This window comes from Ursus americanus, chromosome 6 (assembly GCF_024610735.1).
Source record: "Ursus americanus isolate L20-20 chromosome 6, mUrsAme1.1.p, whole genome shotgun sequence".
Classification (NCBI taxonomy): Eukaryota; Metazoa; Chordata; class Mammalia; order Carnivora; family Ursidae; genus Ursus; species Ursus americanus.
In genome coordinates, this window is record NC_142132.1 from 75,207,832 (window position 1) to 75,230,380 (window position 22,549).

The window sequence follows — 22,549 nt, forward strand, 5'->3', positions numbered from 1 at the left end:
GTTAGTGTAAGAAAACGCCATCCATATCTTAATAAGTCATATGAGGATTCCTTTATAGGTAAAATCCAGAGGATTATGTCATTATTTTAAAAGATGGGCTTAACAACAGAATGCATTAAATATAATTAAAGGAGTAACAGAATATAAGGACAGCAACTGAGAAGTAGGGAAGAGATAGTGCTTTATATTCAGCCAGTCCAAGGGAAAAAAAAAAAGAATTTTCATGATGATAGTTTCATTTCTGAACTATCGTACTCAGGGATCTTTTTTGAAAGAATTTTTCTTTTCCTCCTATCTTCTACTTTTGGGAGCTGTGTTTTCATAGATTCCATTATCATCTCTTTTGGGAAGCATCTTCCCCAAACAAAAATCACTGATGTAATCTGTACTTGCTTTCTGCTCTCAAAAATGTGCACATGACCCCTGCAAGCAGGGACTTGGGTGACGTACATTTCCAACCACAGGAGGGGTTCCACATACAGCCACATACAGCCACCACCCCCCATGTAAGTGACGTCCCTGGAGTTGGGCATCCTGGCAGCATGGGACACACATATGTATAAACATGGAACACATTTTAAGTATTCACTTAGCAAACTATTTTTGATCTCTTAATGGCGAGGCAAAAAAATAATCTGCTCTAATGGAGCTCTCAATCAAGGGTCAGAGATATGCTGCAAACCCATGAAGAAGGAATTATGAAATATAAATTCAGATAAGACTACATAGTCTAAAGAAAATACAATAAGAATTGACTCAAGTGGTTTATGAATGGGTAGAGGCAGAGGAGGGGGCATCTGAGACCTGGGTGTTGGGAGGAACTAGCCACACAGGAGTGATGCCAGGAGTGAACAACAGACAGACGAGTGTTGGGGTAGATGTGAGCTTGGTGTTCTAGGAGGTCATTCTTGCTGAATTACTTCTAATGATATCAGGAAGGTAGGAATATGAGATGAACTCTGTCTTCCCAACTCAGTTTTCATTCTGGTACCCTCAGGACTCAGCTAACTCTAGCTACTGACTAGTAGACATGTCGAATAAATGAATGAATGAATGAATGAATGAATGAATGAATGAATGAATGAATGAATCCCTCATCTAATGAATTAATCCCTGTACTATAAAACATACCAGCAAGATGGTAAGTATTAGGAAATAGGTAATTTATAACATTTTCAATTGCTGATAGTATATATAATTTTTACATTTAAATTTATATAATTTTTAATTTCCATAGTCTCCATGATGCAAGGTCAAGGTTTCCTGCACCCCTTGAATGGTTAAGCTCTCACTCATATCATGGTTCTTTTTTGAACACTTTGTTTAGGGAAATATATCCCTCTAAAGGAGAATGCGTCATTTATTTGAAAACTCAGGAAAAAAATATCTCAAACTCTTGTGGTGAATGGAACTGACATTAAGAAGGATCGCTTTCCAGTACCTCATTAGTCTTCCCAAATCATGTTTATCTGAAGTCATGCTTGCTCCAATAGATAGATAAGGTCAGTGGGATTTATAGAAAGAGCTGTCACAGTAAGTGAGGAGGTTTCAGAAAAGCTGTCCTGCTATGCTTCTCACATGTCCTCACTTTCCATACAATTTTAAGAAGGAACCCATTGTCTTTACCCTTCAAAAGACTCCAAGAGGCATAATGATAGGATACTCTATTTTTGCCACCCCTGCTGAGAAGAGAATCTTTGCAGAGAATTTTACCACTATCCTATTAAATTTATGTCTATGCTTGTTTCTCTTTGGTTTGTTTTTTTGCATTTGTTTTCTTTTAATAATGTCTCTTTGTGGTGGCTAGGTAAATAGAGCAAAATTACAAAATTGTTTAGTCTTCTTCTTTTTTATGTGATATTCTTTTTTTGTGTGATATTGCATACATATTATGAGATTACCCACTAACTTTCTATAAATCACATGGGACCACCGTCTATTTTGTAATCCCTTTTTAAAATTTTACATTGCCTGAAAAGTCAAAATACATTTTACCACTTGATATTAAAAAATCTGTACTAAGGAAGAGACACTGTAGTTTAGTTAGCTGACTAAAGAATAAAATTAAATGGATTCCACCGTGTGCCTGTCTAAAGTATTTGTCTTCCTTGATGGTGACCTAAAACCATAGACAATTTGTTTTATTCTTTTGAGCCCACAGTTGGAAAACATTCTAAGCAACTATGTTAAGTAAGGGTGTGGAGACAGAAGGAAAGGCAAGAAAAGAATCAGTCAGATGGTATGAAAAGAATTAGCACTATCTATCCTGACAAAACGAAGCTCAGGGTAAAACTTTGGTCTTCACAGTTAGGAAGACTTCTCTTCCCTTGAGGAGAAGGGGAACTCTGCGCCCCTCACTGCAGGGGACAAATAGGTTGGTTTTCAGTGCGTGTTTCCCTGAGGAAGAGCCTTTCCGATTGTCCAAGTCCTGAAATGCCACCATAGATCTGAACAACATTAAAGAACTTTCTTTTGCCAGAATCTTTAAAACTTCATCTGAATGCAATGGTTTAGTGTTGGTATTGTCTAAAGACAGGGAGCTAACTGTGATAACCTCGCAAGATTTCTTCTGTCCTAAATAAAGACCAAACGATTTGTTTGATCAGTGTGCAGGACCAAGAAGTCATTTACTTATCATTTATAAATCAAACTATAGCTTAGTTTTAATTTAGTATGAACTTGAAGAAAATAATTTTTGTAAACTGCTTGCGGTGTTAGTGACTTTATTATAATTTGGAAATGCTATAGAAAAGGAATCTATTGCCATAGTAATAAAATTTTAAAGATTGGCCTTTTTATAAAAAGACAGTTCTTCCTTCAGTATTGATGGTCCAAAAAACTCTTAAAAAACATATAGATGGATATACAGACAGACACAGTATAATGTATGTACTATTTTATCCTGAATTAGAGTTCAAAGTAATAAATATTTTCATCTCAATTTTAAGTATGTTTTTGTAGCTTGGTTTACTTTAAAAAATAAATATGATCAATGTATTCAGCTGGGAAAAATATCAACTTATTGGGACTATGTAAGAGTAAACAGAGATCCCTCTATTTCTAGCACAGTTTAAATTAAAGAAAAAACAAAATATTTGGTAAGTTAATATTTATCAAAATTACCAAGTATTTGGGTTTTAAAAAATTAATATCAATATTTAAATTGTTATTTACTAAATAACTTGAATATTTATATACCGTATTATTTTATAGTTATTAGAATACATAATTCATCAACTCAATGGACTATTTGATTTCATTTTTTAAAATATAATTAGGTGAATTTTGTACATTAGAATACTTTGATCATACCTATTAAATTTTTAGTGGAATCAAGTGTTAGATATTTAACAAATAGTAATGGTAAATAATATATTAAGCGATAAATCTACAATGGCTCCTTTTTTTTAGTGTAGTTGAATTTCTGAATTTTATAATGACATTGTTTCCCAGATTAATCATATTAATTTTAAATTTTATAACCTCTTGAAACTATGCATCTGACCTGATTCTTGTCATAAATGGCCTAGGGACAAAGTTAGGCATGCTAATTGAAGCTGTCCCCAAAGCCTATCATATGGCTTAATTATTTAAGTATAAAGCAAGACTTATGTAAAGAGATTTTGGAAAGGGAAAAAAAGGAGGAAGGAAGGGAAGGAGGAAAAATGAAAAAGGAAGATAAAAATAGAGGGGGGAGTGGGGGCAGGAAAGAAAGAGAAAACACTTTTGAATACATTCGAAGGAAAATCCAAGTAATTTTAGGTATTTACTTCTTGTTGCATGTGGTATCAAATAAAAGGCAGCACCTTCATAGCAAGGGTTATGGGGGTCCAATGAGAATGGCTCTGGTGGGCTAACCATGCCACATGAGACCCTATCTTCTTTATGTGGTAGTGATCTGTAGAGTAACAAATCACAGAATAGCAAGTTCAATGACATAGGTAGCATATACCATATATGTTCATATACCTGCACTCTGATCTGTCATGATCCTCTAGGAAGAGCCTGGATGTTCTGGATAGCAAAATATTTTGGGCGTGTGAGAGATAACACTTCAGAACACTGAAACTTTCTTCTTTTTATTTTATCGGAGGCATAATTCAAAATGTACTGTGACTACATTGGCTTTAGTAAAGAGAGCGTGCTGACCTCTAATGAACATACTTGAAGTTTCTGGATAACTAATTTGTGATTGGCTTTTAGTTATAGTACAGATGGAATGGGTGCTGAATCTTTTTTTTTTCTTTAAGATTTTATTTATTTATTTAACAGAGAGAGAGACAGCCAGCGAGAGAGGGAACACAAGCAGGTGGAGTGGGAGAGGGAGAAGCAGGCCTCCTGCTGAGAAGGGAGCCCCATGCGGTGCTCGATCCCAGGACCCTGGGATCACACCCTGGGCCGAAGGCAGACGCTCAATGACTGAGCCACCCAGGTGTCCCGTGGGTGCTGAATCTAACAGAAACGCTGAAATTTTGTTCCTAAAACAGTTAGTGCTGTAGTTTTGCTCTTTCTTCCTTCATTCCTCTTCCTGAACATGTGCTGCTTAACTTTCCAGGCAGTGCACTAACTAAGCAGGATTTACTAGGGCTTCCAGTTCTAGAGCATTCTTCCCAAGTAACTCTGTTCATTCTCATGTTGAAGGACTGTTGCCTTTAGGATATTGTAGATAAATGTGAAGGTAGGTTCATGTGTAAGGACCTGTGTTGTACTATAAGTCCTATTTCATTTGAGTAATAACTGAAATGTACTAGCTGAGGAAGCTCAGAAATGAGCTAATTCTTAAAGCCTTGATTTCCTTTTTGTAAGGTATGGCTACTATTCATACCAACTCCTAAATTTCTTGTAAGCATACACGTGAGAACACATGAAATGCACATTATTGGATAATGTAGTAAGGCACGCCAATGGACTACTAACAACTCCTACCATTATCATTATTTAAAAAATTTTTAAATTTGAGTATATTTGACACGCAATGTCACATGAGTTCAGGTGTATGATACAGTGATTCACTTGATACATTATGCTGCGCTCACCCCAAGTGTAGCCCCCATCTGTCACCATAAACACTATTACAATGACTCTGTTCCCTATGCTGTATCTTTCATCCCCATGACTTCCCATACCTGGAAGCCTATGTCTCCTACTCCCCTTCACCTATTTTTCCCCTCCCCAGCCCTCTTCCCTCTGGCAACCATCTGTTTGTTCTCTGTATTTATGGGTCTGATTCTGCTTTTCATTTGTTTATTCATTTGTTTTGGTTTTTAGGTTCCATATATCAGTGCACGTCAGATGGTTATTTGTTATTTCTTATTCTGACTTATTTCACTTAGCATAACACCCTCTAGGTTCATCTGTGTTGTCACAAATGGCAAGATTTCATCTTTTTTGTGGCTGAATAATATTCCAGTATATATATCTTATTATAATTAATAATTATATTATATTCCAGTATATATATTATATGTTATTATATAAAATAACATCTATCGATGGACACTTGAGTTGCTTCCATATCTTGGCTATTGTAAATAATGCTGCTATAAACATAGGGTCGCATATATCTTTTTGAATTAGTATTTTTGTATTCTTTGGTAATTCTAGTAGTGGAATTCCTGGATCATAGGGAGCTCTATTTTAATTTTTTGAAGAACCTCCATATTGTTCTCCACAGTGGCTGCACCAGTTTGCACTCCCACCAACAGTGCATGAGAGTTCCTTTTTCTCCACATCCTTGCCAACACTTGCTGTTTCTTTTGTTTTCTATTTTAGCCATTCTGATAGGTGAGAGGTGATATCTCACTGTAGTTTTGATCTGCATTTCCCTGTCGATGAATGATGTTGAACATCTTTTCATGTGTCTTTGGCCATCTGTACATCTTTGACAAGTGTCTGTTCATGTCTTCTGCACATTTTTAATTGGATTATTTGGGTTTTTTGGAGCTAAGTTGCTTAAGTTCTTGATATATTTTGGATACTAACTAACCCTTAATTGGTTATGTCTTTTGCAAATATCTTCTCCCATTCAGTAGGTTATCTTTTAGTTTTGTTTATCATTTCCTTTGCTGTGCAGAAGCTTTTATTTTGATGTAGTTCCAATAGCTTATTTTTGCTTCTGTTTCCTTTGCCTCAAGAGACATATCTAGAAAAAAATGTTGCTACAGTCAATGTCAGAGAAATTACTGTCTGTGCTCTCTTCTAGGATTTTTATGGGTTCAGGTCTCATATTTAAGTCTTTAATCCATTTTGAATTTATTTTTATATATGGTATAAGAAAATATTCCACTTTCATTCTTTTGCATGTTGCTGTCCAGTTTTTCCAATGCCATTTGTTGAAGAGACTATCTTTTTTCCTTTGCATATTCTTTTTCTTAAAGATTTATTTATTTATTTTAGAGAGAGAGAGAGCACACATGCAGGGGGAGGGACAGAGGGAGAGGGAGAGAAATATTCAGGCTGACTCTCTGCTGAGCACAGAGCCCAATTCAGGGCTTGATCCCAGGACCCTGAGATCATGACCTGAACCGAAACCAAGAGTTAGATGCTTAATCAACTGAGCTACCCAGATGCCCCTCCCATTGCATATTTTTGCCTCCTTGGTCAAAAATTAGTTGATCATGGGTTTATTTCTCGGCTTTCTATTCTGTTACGTTGATCTATGCGTCTGTTTTTGTAGTGGCACAATACTGTTTTGATTCCTATAGCTTTGTGTAGTATATTTTAAAATCTGGGGTTATGATGTCTCCTGTTTTGTTCTTCTTTTTCAAGATTGCTTTGGCTATTTGAGGTCTTTTCTGGTTCCATATACATTTTATTTTATTTTATTTTATTTTATTTTATTTTATTTTTATTTTTATTTATTTGACAGAGAGAGAGAGTGCACAAGCAGGGGGAGAGAGAGGAAGAAACAGGCTTCTCACTGAGCAAGGAGCCCAATGTAGGGCTCGATCCCAGGACCCTGGGATCATGACCTGAGCTGAAGGCAGATACTTAACCTACTGAGCCACCCAGGCACCCCTCCATATACATTTTATGATTGTTTGTTCTAGTTCTGTGAAAAATATTGTTGGTATTTTGAGAGAAAGTGCATGAAATTTATAGATAATTGGTAGTACGGACATTTTAACAATATTCTCCCAATTCATGAGCATGTAATACTTCTCCACTAGTTTGTGTCACCTTCAGTTGTTTTCATCAGTGTTTTATAGTTTCCAGAGTACTAGTCTTTCACCCCTTTAGTTAAGTTTATTCCTAGGTGTATTATTATTTTTGATGCAATTGTAAATTGGACTGTTTTCTTAATTTCTCTTTCTGCTATTTCATTATTAATACATAGAAATGCAAAGGATTTCTGGGGGCCTCAGAGGGGAGGGGGGTGGGGGAATGGGATAGACCGGTGATGGGTAGTAAGGAGGGCATGTATTGCATGGTGCACTGGGTGTTAGATGCAACTAATGAATCATCGAGCCTTACATCGGAAACCGGGGATGTACTGTATGGTGACTAACATAATATAATAAAAAATCATTAAATAAAAAAATAATAAATAATAAATAAATAAATAAATAAAAATTATGATATGTTAGTTACCATACAGTACATCATTAGCTTTTAATGTAGTGAAACATATTATTTTGATGTAGCCTTTTACAATATGGATGGATCTAGAGGGTATAATGCTGAGTGAAGTAAGTCAGTCAGAGAAGGGCAAATAACATAAGATTTCACTCATATGTGGAATTTAAGGAACAAAACAAATAAAGAAAAAAAGATACAGACAACAACAACAACAAAAAGAAATGCAAAAGATTTCTGTACCCTGAGACCTTATTGAATTCATTTATCAGTTCTAGTAGTATTTTGGTGGAGTCTTTAGGGTTCTATATATAATATCATGTCATTTGCAAATAGTGGAAATTTTACTTCTTCCTTACCAGTTTGGTTACCTTTTATTTCTTTTTCTTTTCTGATTACTGTGGCTGGGACTTCAAGTACTGTGTCGAATAGAAGTGGTGAGAGTGGACATCCTTGTCTTATTTCTGATCTTAGGGAGAAAGCTCTCAATTTATGGTTTATATTTTTATATCTCAGGGAAGGTTCATATTTTTAAAGATAACTTTAATAGAATAGAATTAGAAAGTCAATTAAGTCAATTAAGAGCAGAAACAAGTGGATAGAGGAGATGAGGATGATCTATTTTAGGCATGCTTTCATTGAGGTATTAGCAGGACTTGAGAAGTTTGGTTGTGGAGTCCAAGAAAAAGAGAAGGGTCAGTGGCCATCCCTAGGCTTTCAGAGAGACCAACTTGGTAAAAGGCAGCGCCATCAATCTAGAATGGAGAAGGTATACATTTGGGAGAGGAAATCAGGATGCTGGTTTGGGATATGTTGAGTTAAAGATAGAACATCTGAGTTGACCATTGTATATATTACTTTGGAGTTTAAAGGATGAGTGTAGCCATAATTTAAATGGGGGTTATGAACACATAGAAATTGTTTAGAGGCACGAGACTGGGAGAGATTGCAGAGGCTGAAATTAGAGGTAGAGAAGGTAGATGTGCCTGTGACTGAGCCCTGGGAGTGCTTTCCTCCAAGGAATTTAATGGTTCATACAGTGTCTGTTCAGGTTAGCTGTCAAATCTACCACATACTAGCACTGTGCCCAGATCATTTACTTGAACTCCAGGGCTGGCTTTAGCATGGAAAACTTTATGTAATTCCAGTGTCACTTCATGTAATTCAAAATAAGACCAATGTAAATCCTAATGTAAGTGAGCATGCCCAACAGTTTTAACTATTTTTATTGTAGTCTTTAAAAAATGTATCAAATATTGATTGCTTTTTTAAAAAGATGATTTTTAAAAATATCCTGACTTATCTTGTTCTAAATCTGGGACAATTCCACATCCTTTAACTCCCTATAAACCTCAAGTTCATTAACTAAAAACAAAAATGGGCAGTAGAGTATACATGTATCATCTTTAGTATAGTTCCTGGACATAATAAGCTTTCAACAAATGGTAACTATCATTATTTTACTATTATTACTATCATCATCATTAGCAATGTTATCCTAAAGGATTGTTGTGAGGATTAATTTATTTATGAAAAAACCTAGCATATTTAACAGCACAGAGCAGCTGGTAAATAGTTTTTGTCTCCTCCACTTCCATACCTGTCCCTCCACTTTACAACAGACCTCCATGCTCCATCATTCCCTTAGGGTTGGAGTTCAAATAAGCACAATAAAAGAACATCATTTATAATTGTCTCAGAAGGGAAGCTATTAAGAGGACATAGGGCTTAGGTCAGGTGAGATTCCTATAATTAAAGGACCGTGGAAGAGAAGATGCCCAAGGCAACCATTAATTTATTCTTTCACATAAATAATTTTCAATAACAGGTAGTGAAGATACTTGACTGATGCAGATGGAGTCATCCAGAGGAAACAGAGATTTGCTACATTTCAAACCTGGAAGTGTGAATGCTAAATGTGATTTTTTCACTTCTAGAAGGCCATTCATTTTAGAGATCAGTTTGACATCATCCATACCTTTTGTTTCCATTTTGTGAAAGTGAATTAATAATATATAATTTCATTTTAGGGACTACCCGCGAGTCGTGTGAGGTACAGAGTAGATGATGTCCAGTTTCCTTATCCTGCCAGTATTTTTGACATAGAAGAAGATTCTGGAAGAGTAATAACTCGAGTCAATCTTAACGAAGAGCCTACAACAATTTTTAAGGTCAGTTCAGTGTTTTCCTTACAGTTATCTGTTTGATATTTAACTTTTGAGAGTACAGTTTAACAGACGACCATACTTGTTTCCATTTTTCTCCCAATTATTTAAAATTACAAAATAATGTGTTTTTTACCACAAAGATACTTAGAAAATACATTTAAGCAGAAAGAAAAAAAACACACTTGATATTTCACATCTTGGAGATAACTAAAATTTAGCAGTTTAACATCTATCCTTGTGATGACATTCCATACACATGCAAGTATACACATATGTGTTTGAAAATAATATGATCCTATTATTCATACTGCTTTTTTGACTTAATAAGATATTGCCCATGACAATAAATACTGTTAATGTTATTTTATTAATGGTTGAATGATGTTCTGTTGTATGAATGCACTATTATATTGTGCCTAATACTTTGTTCTTGGATAATGAGGCTGTTTCTAATTTTTTGTTATAATAATATTTGCTGTTGTGAAAGTCCTTGTGCAAATATCATTTGCCACTTACCTGATTTTTTTTCCTTAATATTAGTACTGAGAGATAGAATTATTAAGTCAAGTTTATGTACTCATGATAAGTTATACTTCAGGAAAATTTGAAATATTACTACCCTTCACTATTATCATAAATAATCTATTTTATTAAATGTTTGAGTGTTTCCATTTTCTGTAATTACTTAAAATAATTTTATCATTGTGAATAAAGCCTTTGACCCTGCATTGAGGAAATACCCTCACTGGTTAACCTTGTGGGCGTCAGTGAGTACTATGTCTCATATAATCCTACCACTGTTGGGAGTAATTGTTCTGTTTATAAAGGGTTAACCCAAGGGTAAATCATGGGCCCAAGGATGATCCTTGGTTATGGTTTCATGGTCTACATTGAATTGCTTTCAATTAGTAACCTGCAGCTTCCAAAATTATGCACATTCCAGAGAAACACATAATATTGAAAATATTTAACATTTCTTAAATAGAAGAATTCTTCTTGACATGATATATGTTATCCAAAAAAGATCAATTATAAACTATATTGTAGTAATAAATATTATTTCTTGAGACAAAAACTTTCCACAGTTTGCATCATTTGAATAGTTTCTACTAAACAGTATGAACTTGGCTTTATATATTTTTAAGAGAGTGTATATCTAAGTGTGTTAAACTGTAAAGATTTCTAGTTTTATCCTCCAGAGAGAAGTATTTCTTCCCTATCATCTTGCAGACAATTAATTTACTGGAAAAATTAATTTCTTTTCCTAAGCAAGCTAATTAGCTTTTTGCTATCGATGTGACTGAATTTAACACTCTTTAAATAAGTGTCGGTGCTCATAATGGCACATGTTTTTACTGTGGGCACCAGTGGGACTGTGGAAGAGAAGTCAGTTTAGTCATTGGAGAGATATTGTACCATATATCTCTTTTACTAGCTGTCTTTTGTTATAACGTTAGTGACTCCACTTCCTTGAGTTTTCTTATCTAGGACATGAAAATAAAGCACCCACCTGGTGGGATTGTTGTGAAGAATAAGTGAGAATATATGTAACATACACTCGTCCAGTGCCTGCTCCCTGAAAGACAGCGAGAAAGTGATCATTGCTCCCCCTCTTGGAGCCAGGCAGTCCAATGAATAAAAATGATGGTTTACATTAAGAAAAGGTGGAGGGCGCCTGGGTGGCTCAGTCCTTAAGTGTCTGCCCTCAGCTCAGGGCGTGATCCCAGGGTACTGGGATTGAGCCCTGCGTCAGGCTCCCTGCCCCTCTGGGAGCCTGCTTCTTCCTCTCCCACTCCCCCTGCTTGTGTTCCCTCTCTCGCTGGCTGTCTCTCTCTCTCTGTCAAATAAATAATAAAAATCTTAAAAAAAAAAAACTTTCCTTTAAAAAGTACAAAATAAAAAAATTTATTTAAATTTTTTAAAATGATGCTTTTCTTTCTTCTTGTTAATCATCTTTAACATGAATTTTTATTACCTTTTTAAGTTGGTGGTTGTTGCTTTTGATGATGGTGAGCCTGTGATGTCCAGCAGCGCCACAGTGAAAATTCTTGTCTTACATCCTGGAGAAATCCCACGCTTCACACAAGAGGAATATAGGTATTCATTCGTACTGGTTTCCGTAATATGTAAAGGGTTTTTGTGTTGCTGTTTTGGCCTCTCAAAACTGAGGTGATTTGAATTGATCAATGAAGTGGCCTTCCAATTCTCGTTTAAGTTTTTCTGAATTAGCATAATATTACATTTATTTTTAAATTAATATAGTCAAAATGATAATTTAGTCTAAAAATACCAGTTTTAGCAATGCTTTAATGAATAATGGAGCCTTTAAGAGTACTGTGTTGGGGCACCTGAGTGGCTCAGTCTGTTAGGCATTTGACTCTTGATCTCCGCTCAGGTCATGATCTCAGGGTCATAAGATAGAGCCCCTTGTCAGGCTCTGTGCTCAGTGCAGACTCTGCTTGTCCCTCTCCCTCCCCCTGCTGGCTCGCTCTTTCTCTAAGATAAATGAATAAATAAAATCTTTAAAAATAATTAATGTAATCTTTGAAAAATACAACATTATATGTTGGGGTTTAAACTGCAACTAATTAATAATCTCAATAGTGAGAAGTAAATAGACATTTAGTTTCTTGTTATTGTCAGATACATAATTTGACACAAATCTGAAATTTTATTTCTCATATGATCGGTGAAAGAAAAAGAAAGAATGTACCTGTATGTTTATGTGTATGATATATATTATGTATTATAGCTATAGAGCTAGTATATATACTGTCTTAAATCAGGCTGCCGTAACAAAAATCCCACAGTCTGGGTGGCTCTAATGGAAATTTATTTTCTTACAGTTTTGGAGGCTGGAAGGCTGAGGTCAGGGCACCAGTATGGTCGGGTTCTCATGAGAGCCCTCTCCCTGGCTTGCAGACAGCTCTGACCTTGTTGAGTCCTCACATAGAGGAGAGTGAGAGAAAGCAAGCTCTCTGGTGTCTCTCCTTGTAAGGGCACCAATCCCAAGATTAGGGCCCCACCCTCACGACCTCATCTAAACCTGATTACCTCTCAAAGGCTTTGCCTTCAAATACTATGCCATTGAAGGTTAAGGGCTTCAACATATTGATTTTAGGGGGACACAGTTCATTCCATAGCACGTGTGTAGATAGATAGATAGATAGATAGATAGATAGATAGATAGATAGATAGACAGATATTCTTAGGAAGTGAAGAATTTATTTAAAAAATAATAAAATTAAACGTACTGTATTTTATGGTTGCTTCATGATCACATATGAGTGAAAGATTTATCATGCTTTCCTGAAAATGTCATAGAACTTTCTTTCATGGTATTGTTTTCTTTAAGTGAAAACATGAATGTACTTGTATTAGAATGTGAGAACCCATAAAAGATAGTCTTCCCACAAATATTTGAAGGAGACTCACTGCATACTGCATATTTACTCTTTCCTTACTCTGGACATAGCATTAAAGGGCATCCAGTCCTGGTTCTCCAGAGGCTTGCTGGAAACTAAACATTATATGAACAATACAATACAGTGTGGAAGCACAATGATAGGAGCTCAGTGCTGAGCAAGTGTGTTGGAGAAACACCTCACTGTATTTAAACACACATTTATTCAAAGAAAATTAAACACATTTATTCAAAGAAAACTTGAATAACAAAAAAATCATATGAAACATTGGCAGAAGACACTATGTTTTGAATAAGTCCCAATAATTGAAATGTTTAACAGCATAGTTTTAAGCTACATCTTAAAAGTACAGCTTAGCCACTCCACAAAACTATGGAAGGATGTCCCATGCTGTGGAATTAGTGTGTATAGATGTATAAATAAAAAATATGGGAGGATGTATTGATTTCCAGGATTATTTAGTTTAGTCTATGTAGAGACAAATTAGACATTACATAATGATGCTGTTTGAGGCTCAAGAAAAATAAAGATTTCATATAATAGAACACTTGATCATATTCTAAAATTTGGATTTTTATTGCTTTGATAATTGGAGTTTTTTGGGGTTTTGTTTTGGCTCTTTGCTTTGATAATTTCTAAGAACTAAGAACTGTACGTTTTAGACCAAGGGCTAAGATATTGAGAGAGGAGGCGGGTGATGTGTCTGGGAACATTTACCACACTGAACCAAGTGTTTTCCCTTTTATAAAACACTGCCTTGGGTGCCTGGGTAGCTCAGTTGGTTAAGTGTCCCACTCTCGGTTTGGGCTCAAGTCATGATCTCAGGGTGGTGATCTCAGGGTGTGGGACTGAGCCCCGCATCTGGCTCCACACTCCTCAGGGGGTCTGCTTGAGATTCTGTCCCTCTGCCCCTCCCCCTGCTCATGCCCTCTGCTCTTTCTCTCAAATAAATAAGTAAAACCTTTAAAGAAAACCTGCCTTTGCAGTATTCAAGCAATAAATTATGTAATTTTACCAGAAAATTCTACATAACACATATGTAAACCACTGAGATGTAAACTGTATTTAAAACAGTAAGAATTCTTGGTCAGTCTGTTTGAAAGACCCTTTTCTTCCTTCTGTCCATTGTTACCAATACCTTCCTCTTTTGTTGGCATGGTAACCTGTGAACTCCAGTTCTTTGCTATGGGACATGCGGTTTTCTGCTTCTAGAGACCTTCCCTGGCTGGACGTGTTCATTGTGGCTTCTCAACAACCAAAATGGGTATAAATTCACTGTGTCTCCCACCAACTTATCTGGATTTGATGCTCACAAAAAAATGTACTTACTATTCGGGATTGGTCCAGAAATCCCTCAGAGCTGCAGCCGAACGGAATCCCCACGTGTGTTCTTCCAGAGTTCTCATCCCGTCCAATCCTTCCTCGGAGGCCCCAAAGAATGAGCGTGGTGGTGCCTAACACTGTCCCTTTGAATAAGCTCAGTAAATGATGTCCCCTTTCTCCCGGCTTTCATCCGCAGCTCATTTCCTATTAATAGCGGTATGCCTCCAGACTTCTGTAGCACAGTGCTTGTTAACTCTTGTACCTAAAATATTGTGGCATTCAGGCCAAGGCCATAGATCTCATCAGGGCATTGCTCATTTAGCTTTCTTTTTAAAATTGCCTTTATTTATGCCACTTTTAAAAATAAAAATGTTTTATTCAATGAATAATTTACTATTTCTTACCTACTCTGCATAGAATTACGAACTGCAAATAGATTCTATTAATAAAATTGTTAACTTAGAGAAGAAAAAGACTGCCAATTACTTGATGCTAAAATTAAGGGGAGTCACATGAGCACACGTGGAAGAATTTTTTGACCTTCCAGAAGAACATTTCTAACATTCTCAAATAGTGCCCTTGACTGTCCTGGTCCATTTGTTACTCTGACACATAAAGGCAATTTGGTAATCTCATTGCATCCTACAGTTTATGAAGAAAGTCCCAGGAATTGATTTAATTGGATTTAATGGATTCAGTAGGACTTGGGCACTGAACAGGATTGTTTCTTTTTTATCAGATACTTAGAAAACTTGAATAACAAAAAAGTCATATGAAACATTGGCAGAAGACACTATATTTTGAATAAGTCCCAATAATTGAAATGTTTAAGGAAACTTACATTTGACCTAAAGTATAGAATGAACTATTTTTAAAAAAGATAAAAGACTCAGGGCTGATCTTCATCAATTACCTCTCCATGCTCTTGAAGATTTTTGACATATGTACCAGAGTCTGGATGCCTCCCACTCCTTTCTTCATCCTCCTAGACACATAGGAGACTCCATTCCCCAGCCCCGCTTGATACACGGAGCCATGGGACTGAGTTCTATCCAATAAAATGTGAAACAGAGGATGGTCTGCACTGTTTCCCGGCCTGATTTAACCCTTCCCTGTATGAACGGGTGAAATGGAGAGCACACCCAGAGACCCCTGGGAGCCATATGTTGACAATTGTAGGAATATGAGAGGAGCCTAGGCCTCTGAATCTCAGATTGGAAGAGTGCCACCTAACTAGGAATGTCCTAAATATATATAATTTTTCTTTTTCAAAATCATTTACCGCCTCAGCTGGAAGCACATAACTCCCAGAGATGCTACACAATGTTATTAGACCTCGATTCCCTTGTGTTGGAGTCAGAGGGTGGCAGAATATGCCACTTGGGCATAAAGAATATTTTGAGCTGAAAGCGTTTAAAAAAAACCAGCAGCTGTAAGAAAGACATTCTAATCTCCCCTTTTCCTCCCGAAAACAGGACCTATAAACTCTCATGTGAACGATGCCCTCTCTGTACCAGGAGGAAAAACACATTCTTTAATGAGGAGTCAAAGCCAAGACAAGCGATACAAACAGGCCTTGTTAAAAACAATTCACAGCTGCCTGCAGCCTCCTTCTATAGTTTACTTTTCCGCGATTGCCTGTCTCTGTTCTTCCTAATACAAAAGTATTTGGGTTTTGCCATTTCTCTGGCTCTTCATTTCCTCACGAGGGCTCTCCTGTCACATACAACTTATATAAATGTGTCCATGTTCTCCTATTCATCTGACTTGTGTCAGTTTAAGACTGAGACCCAGCCTAAAAACCCTGAAAGGGTAGAGGTAAAATCTTCCTTCCGTTACAAAATTGCTCCTGGTGGAAAAACTTTCTCATGTGATCAATTTGGGGGGATACCAAACGATAAGCAAGATTTCTGTCCCTGTTGGGGGTGGGGAAAGGATGCTCGTGGGTTGCAGGTGGAGAGCATGGATCCAAGATAATTGGTTTTGCAAGCTGAGGTACATGCTTTGTTTGCCTCTCAGGAATGCCTTCATTCCAATATTGACTCTTGAATTTCTTAGGGAAAACTAGTTTTCAACAAATGATGAGGTGTGAAGAAAGGCTCTAAAGATAAAATATTCATTCATTGTAGAATATTGAACTGGATTCTTAAACGGACCGCCTCCTCTAACCCAGTAATCTTGTGTTTGGGATGGTGAATCATTAAATCTTTACATCTTGGATAATAAGATTAGTTAGGGTAGGTTAGGCTGGTGTAGAAAGAAACCCTAGTATTATAATAGTTTTGAGAACAAAAACCATGTGTTTTGGTTTATACGAGAGTCTAAAGTGAATGTTTCAGGTGGTGGTAACCCTTCACGCAGCTCTTCCATGCTGTCATCAGGGACCCAGGCCAACTGAGGGTCTTCCATCCTAAACATTCTGTTTAAGAATTATCCCAGGGATTGCCATTTTAGTCCCTGGAAAGGGGAAAAGGGAGGAAGTCCACATCCAGAGATTTCCTGAAGGAAGTGAGTGAGGGCTTGCAAATTTCACCTCAGCTCACGTTCTTTCCCGAAACTCCAGGCAAATGTCCACAGCTAGCGCTCCAAAGGGCGGATAAATGCTTCCCTTACTTTGCAATGGATCTCAGTTCCACCTCTCCTACTAGGGAAAAAGGGAAAATAGTGTTGGTGGAGAATTAGCACATTAAATGCATAGTTTTTTTTTTATTATTAATAATGATTTTTTATTATATTATGTTAGTCACCATACAGTACATCCCCGGTTTTCGATGTAAGGCTTGATGATTCACTAGTTGTGTATAACACCCAGTGCACCATGCAATACGTGCCCTCCTTACTACCCATCACCGGTCTATCCCATTCCCCCACCCCCCGCCCCTCTGTAGCCCTCAGTTTGTTTCTCATAGTTTTAAACAAGTTATAGATGTTCATTACTGCAGTCAACTTAAGATGACTTGGTTTATGTTAAGAATATACAAAATTGAGTACATGAACCCATGATGGAATAGTACAGAAAGATTTTTATTCTTAAATATGTATTGGTGAAATAGACTGCATTCTTCTTAAAGTAGCAAGAGAATGCATACCTTTTTTATTTGTTTGTTTGTTTGAATTCAAAGAAAATCTCCAGTGGACGTTTTTTAATGTTTTAAGTTATTTCTAACAATTTCTGCATATCGATGTTAATATTACATATTCCAAAGCAAACTTTTATGGACTTCAAGCTCACATTTGGTTATCTGATTATAATTCATTACTCTATCCATGTTCTGGAGGAGTGTAATTGTCTTGATCACAAGGAAAAGGAAAGGGGGAGGGGGAAAAGAAAAGAAAAGGAAAAGGGAGAGTGTAAGTGAGAGTAAACGAGCTATAAATTCCCTTTGTGGAGACCATCCAAGAGATCTGAGAGGAGGCATTTACTATTTGGTGAGACGTTTTCCAATGCACCAGTTCCACATAGAGAAACAAAATCCATTCTTCTCTCCACAGAATTAAAAACATTTAAATATCGAGCTACTGGTAATTGCCTCGTTGCTGGAGTGCAAAAATTACTATCATTACCTTTTCTAAAATTATAAAAGTACAAGTAGGAACCAACAAATAACAAACATCAGAGTAAATCCTTTAATATTTACTAAAGGAAAAGCCTCCTTGACTGCCAGCTTAGTTTGTGATGACAGATAATTAGCAGGTTAGCTAACCAATGTGCAAGTAGCAGTTTAACAAAAAGCCAAACCCTCCTTTCGCATATTGTTATGTCTCTCTTTCCTATTCCTATCTAAAAACTTCCTCACTCTCTGCTAATGGTTCTTTGAAAAAGAAATAATGAAGTTTGTAACGTTATTCAAAGATTTTACAAAGAGCACCCATAGTAAGGGAAGTAATTTAGCCTGTCAAGACTAGAGGAGACATTTCTTGCATTATTTTCTTATTTATAATTTTTAACACTGGAGTACTTTCTGTGTGCTGAAAGAAGATTTGATTTTGTTTTTCCTCAAATCCTGTGAACTGAAGTTGTTCCCTGATGGGCCGACTTCAAGTAATTAAGTGAGGGAGGAATCTCATAATGAGAAAGCTATTTACCCCATACAGATATTTGTGTACTTTTATAATGGCCAGATTTATAGTAATTATTAAGATAAGCGTGCACCTATTTCTCTTTGGTCCCTTTGGTGGTTGTAATACTTGAAACACTTATTTTGTTCATTTCATGACCTCTTCAATCTCTCCTTGAGTCATTTAATTAGGTTAAATGGAGAATCAAGACATCAATTTTCTTCATCTGTTTGCCATTGGATGAACACTTATATTTTCCAGAAAACACTGAGTTCTTCTCAAAATTTAGAGAAGTATGTAACTTTTCAGACTGTGTAATATTTATTTCTACAATTATAAACAAGCATTCATATGATTTAGAAGCATACACACAATCCAACATTTCACAATTATAACAAATTTCCATTTTCATGCACCATTCCTGTTTCATGTGGTTCTTCCAGTTTATATTTTTGACAGAGAAGGAAATGTCAGAAATTCGGTCTCTTAGAGTTTGCATACCTCAAATCATCATTCTTCATTCTTCTTATTCTTCCTTTCCTTGAAACAAATTTCATAAAGAGTCAATGGCATCTCTTAATCCTTTGTTGTTAAAACACCCCTTCCTTCTTAAGAGTGTCTTCAACTGGATTCTTTTTTTTTTTTTTCTGTTTCAGTGAATTAAGTCGAACTCCTAGCCCCTACCTCACATAAATAATCATTAGTTTTGAGTTATTACTATTAAGGTGATTAAGTATCTCTGTATCCATATGCAATCTCATATCTTAATTTAAACCACTTCCCACAGTCTGATTCTCATTGGAAGCAGAAAAAAAAATAGGTTAATCTTAATAAAAATCATATTTTCAAAGGCATATCATGTAATGGACAAAACAGATCATAGGAAACACTTAGTCTAATAGTTTAAATACTTGCTTTTTCTAATATCCTTGCCACAGAGTTGACTAGTCTCTTTTTCAGTTGTGAGGAGCTCATCCCTTCAATCTTTAGATAGTTATGGACATTGGGAACTCATTTCCTATGCTGAGATTATTATTTTAATTAATTTTAACTCTTTTAAGTTATATTCTATGCATTTTTCTCTGAGCCTTCATCAATTTTAGCATTTGCTTCCTCTTTCAAGTAGGATGACTGTGCCAGGGAAGAAAATTAATTTTCCCTCTACCCTTCTGAATTCTTAGCTGAGACCCCCGTAATAAAAGACAGAGTAACAAAAGAAAAACAAAGAGGTGTTCATTAACATGTATACTTCATGTATACATGGGAGGTACCCAGGAAAAATGAATAACTCGAAGTGGTGGCTTTAGAATTCAGGATTAAACACCATATTGATAGGGGAAGGGAATGAGAGATGTAGGCCTCTCAGAGAAGAGTAACTGATTCTTAGGGAAGATGATTTTAGGGAAGATGAGTTCATAGAAGACTAGATGGCAGGTATGACTGTGGTAAGGTTTTTCTGGGTGTGGTGTCTTCTTCAGGTGTCCTCTCCCATGGTCATTCAATTTCTCTGGTCAATGAAACAACTGGGGAGGGAATCTCTGACAACTGAGCTTCTTTTGGGGGGACTGTCTTTAGACACATAACAGGAGCTCAGAGAAAGCATCTCCCTGCATTTGTTATTTTTTGAGTGCCTACATCTCAAAATAATCAATATGCCAAATTGGCATATTTTGGAGAGGCACGCCCTCAACTTGTACAGTCCTATTTTGGGGTGGCATATTCTGCTGCCCTTTAATTGAAACTGAGCTAAACTCCTTACTTAAGACAAGTAACAATGCTCTTCTATCAATTATTAGCAGATATCTTGACAAGGATTGTTCTTATAGGGAAAAAGAATTCTGTGAACTTGGCTGTGTCTGCCATTAAAGTGGGAAAAAAGAGTGATATTAACCATGTAGTTGCTGACCTGAAAGATATGTTAATTCCAGTTTCTCATACTAGTTTAGTATATCTTACAACATATGACAAACTCTTCTCCCTTGTTAAAATATTTAAGTAATGGCTAATTATAACCCTCAACATTTTCTTTTTTGTCTCTATATAAATTAATGTATATTAAATCTATTCAATTCATTCATCTTTATTTTACTATGTCTATATATTAGTACCATTTTATTATATATTAAAATTCTATATTAACATCTTTCAAATGTCTTTGTTTTCCCCAGAACTGTTTTTCTAAATGTTCATGGATATCTTAAATTCAATTAATATCTTTTGAAATACTAATACTCCTTTTTCAAAATTTAGTCCCCTTGCCCTATGTTCGTTTTGGTCCTTCCTCTAGCAATTAGACATCAAGATGAGATGTAACAAGTTCTTTAGGGAAAACACTTGTGTGGAAGAAATGAGGAGAAAGCAGAGTAAGGCTAGGGAACCTTCAAACCACATCCATTCTGACCCCAAAGAAAGAAGAGGGAGAGAGGTTTGTGTAGAACATCTGAGGCTACTGGGTCATTGAAGTGACTGCTGTGTCATTTAAGTAAGTTTCACATGATGATCAGGGAGCCCTCAAACCATAGTCAGACGTAGGAGAAGTTCAGTGTCTCCCAGGAAGGGACCCACTGTAACATCTCTGCTTTTCTCAGTGATGACTACAAGCAGCACCTAGGAAGCATGACCTGCACTGAAATAGCAGTAGACTTCAGAGCACAAGAGAACCTTGGTCAACGTGCTTCCTATACTTGGAGATTATTGGGGCACACTCTCATTGCTGCTGCATGGCCAGATCTGATAAGAGATTTTCAGTCAGTTATCTACTTGGATCTTCTGGAAAATAACCATAGTGTTATAATCAGAAAATATGTTTTATATATCTTTCATTTAATCCAGGCAGAAATATCAAAATCCTAGTAGTAGTTCAAACACATATTACTTAAGAATAGATTGACTCCTATAGGTCAAGTGAGTTAGCATTCGAAGAATATTCAAACTTCATCCCAGGATGATGGACTAAACACACAAGGACTCACTTGTCCTCAGTTCTAGAGGTAAATATCATGGAAAGGTCAGCATGTCTGGAATACATCATAGAGTCTAAATGTGAATATTGATTTTGAGTGGGAAATGCGATACATCATACAATTTATCAAAAATTTTACCAAAGACAATTATTTACAAATTTTGCAAACAAATATGCTACCAATATAGACATACCTTTGGTATTTATTTAAAATGAAAGAGTATCAACATTGATTATTAAACTTTGCATGATTTAAGGCACATTTATATTCATTTTTAAGGATTTATGTATATTAAAATGTAATTTCCATAAAAAACAGAAATTTAAAATGTATATTTGTATATATACCACATAGAAGGGGCAAATGTTGCTGGGGTATCTTTATGAACCACTTGAACAAGTTGCTATTTGCTAACTCTTAGAAAAATATTGAGTCGTATTTAATTTCAGTATTATTCAAATTTAATATATTAAATCCAAAATAAGAATATTACACATATAAATATCTTGACATCTTTTAAAAATTCCAATACCTTGAATAAAGAAAATAATCTTTTCGGTTTCCCTATTAAAGTAAAATAGTGATACTTTGCTGATAAATTTGAATTAATCTTGTAACAACCGACACTGCAAAAATTTAAATACAACTTATATTTAAAATAAGTTTCTCAGGAGGCTTTATATTGAAGAATAAAAAGAGTAGATTTTATAAAGAACTAAAAAGGATTAACAGTCCACCTCCTGATATGTAAAAAAAGAGAAAAAGCATCATTTAAAATCCAGAAATCCATTTTTATATACTATGAGGAATGAAAACAATGTTATCAGAATGGCCAAGGAAATGGTGAGTGAGCAGTTCTAGTTAGCATTGCATTATTCAAGAGAATTAAAATTACCTTATGTTGAGGAAGTTTGCCATTATTCTTATATAAACCACACAAGTCTGGACTTGGGATTTTGAGAAAAGATTTTTTTTTTAAATCAATAAGTACAACTGTTTAGGGAGAACTATTCGTCTGGTTTCAAAAAATGAAAAA

At 35.8% G+C, this 22,549-nt stretch overlaps 1 protein-coding gene across 1 annotated transcript in view; it reads left to right on the plus strand.

Moving 5' to 3' along the window:
* PCDH15 (protocadherin related 15) overlaps positions 1-22,549 on the plus strand; it is a 1,630,853-nt gene that overhangs the window by 1,445,661 nt on the left and 162,643 nt on the right. Inside the window, exons 24-25 of the mRNA XM_087863140.1 lie at positions 9,606-9,746; positions 11,728-11,840. Coding sequence (XP_087719266.1) covers positions 9,606-9,746; positions 11,728-11,840 — 254 coding nt within the window. The remainder of the gene's footprint in view (positions 1-9,605; positions 9,747-11,727; positions 11,841-22,549) is intronic.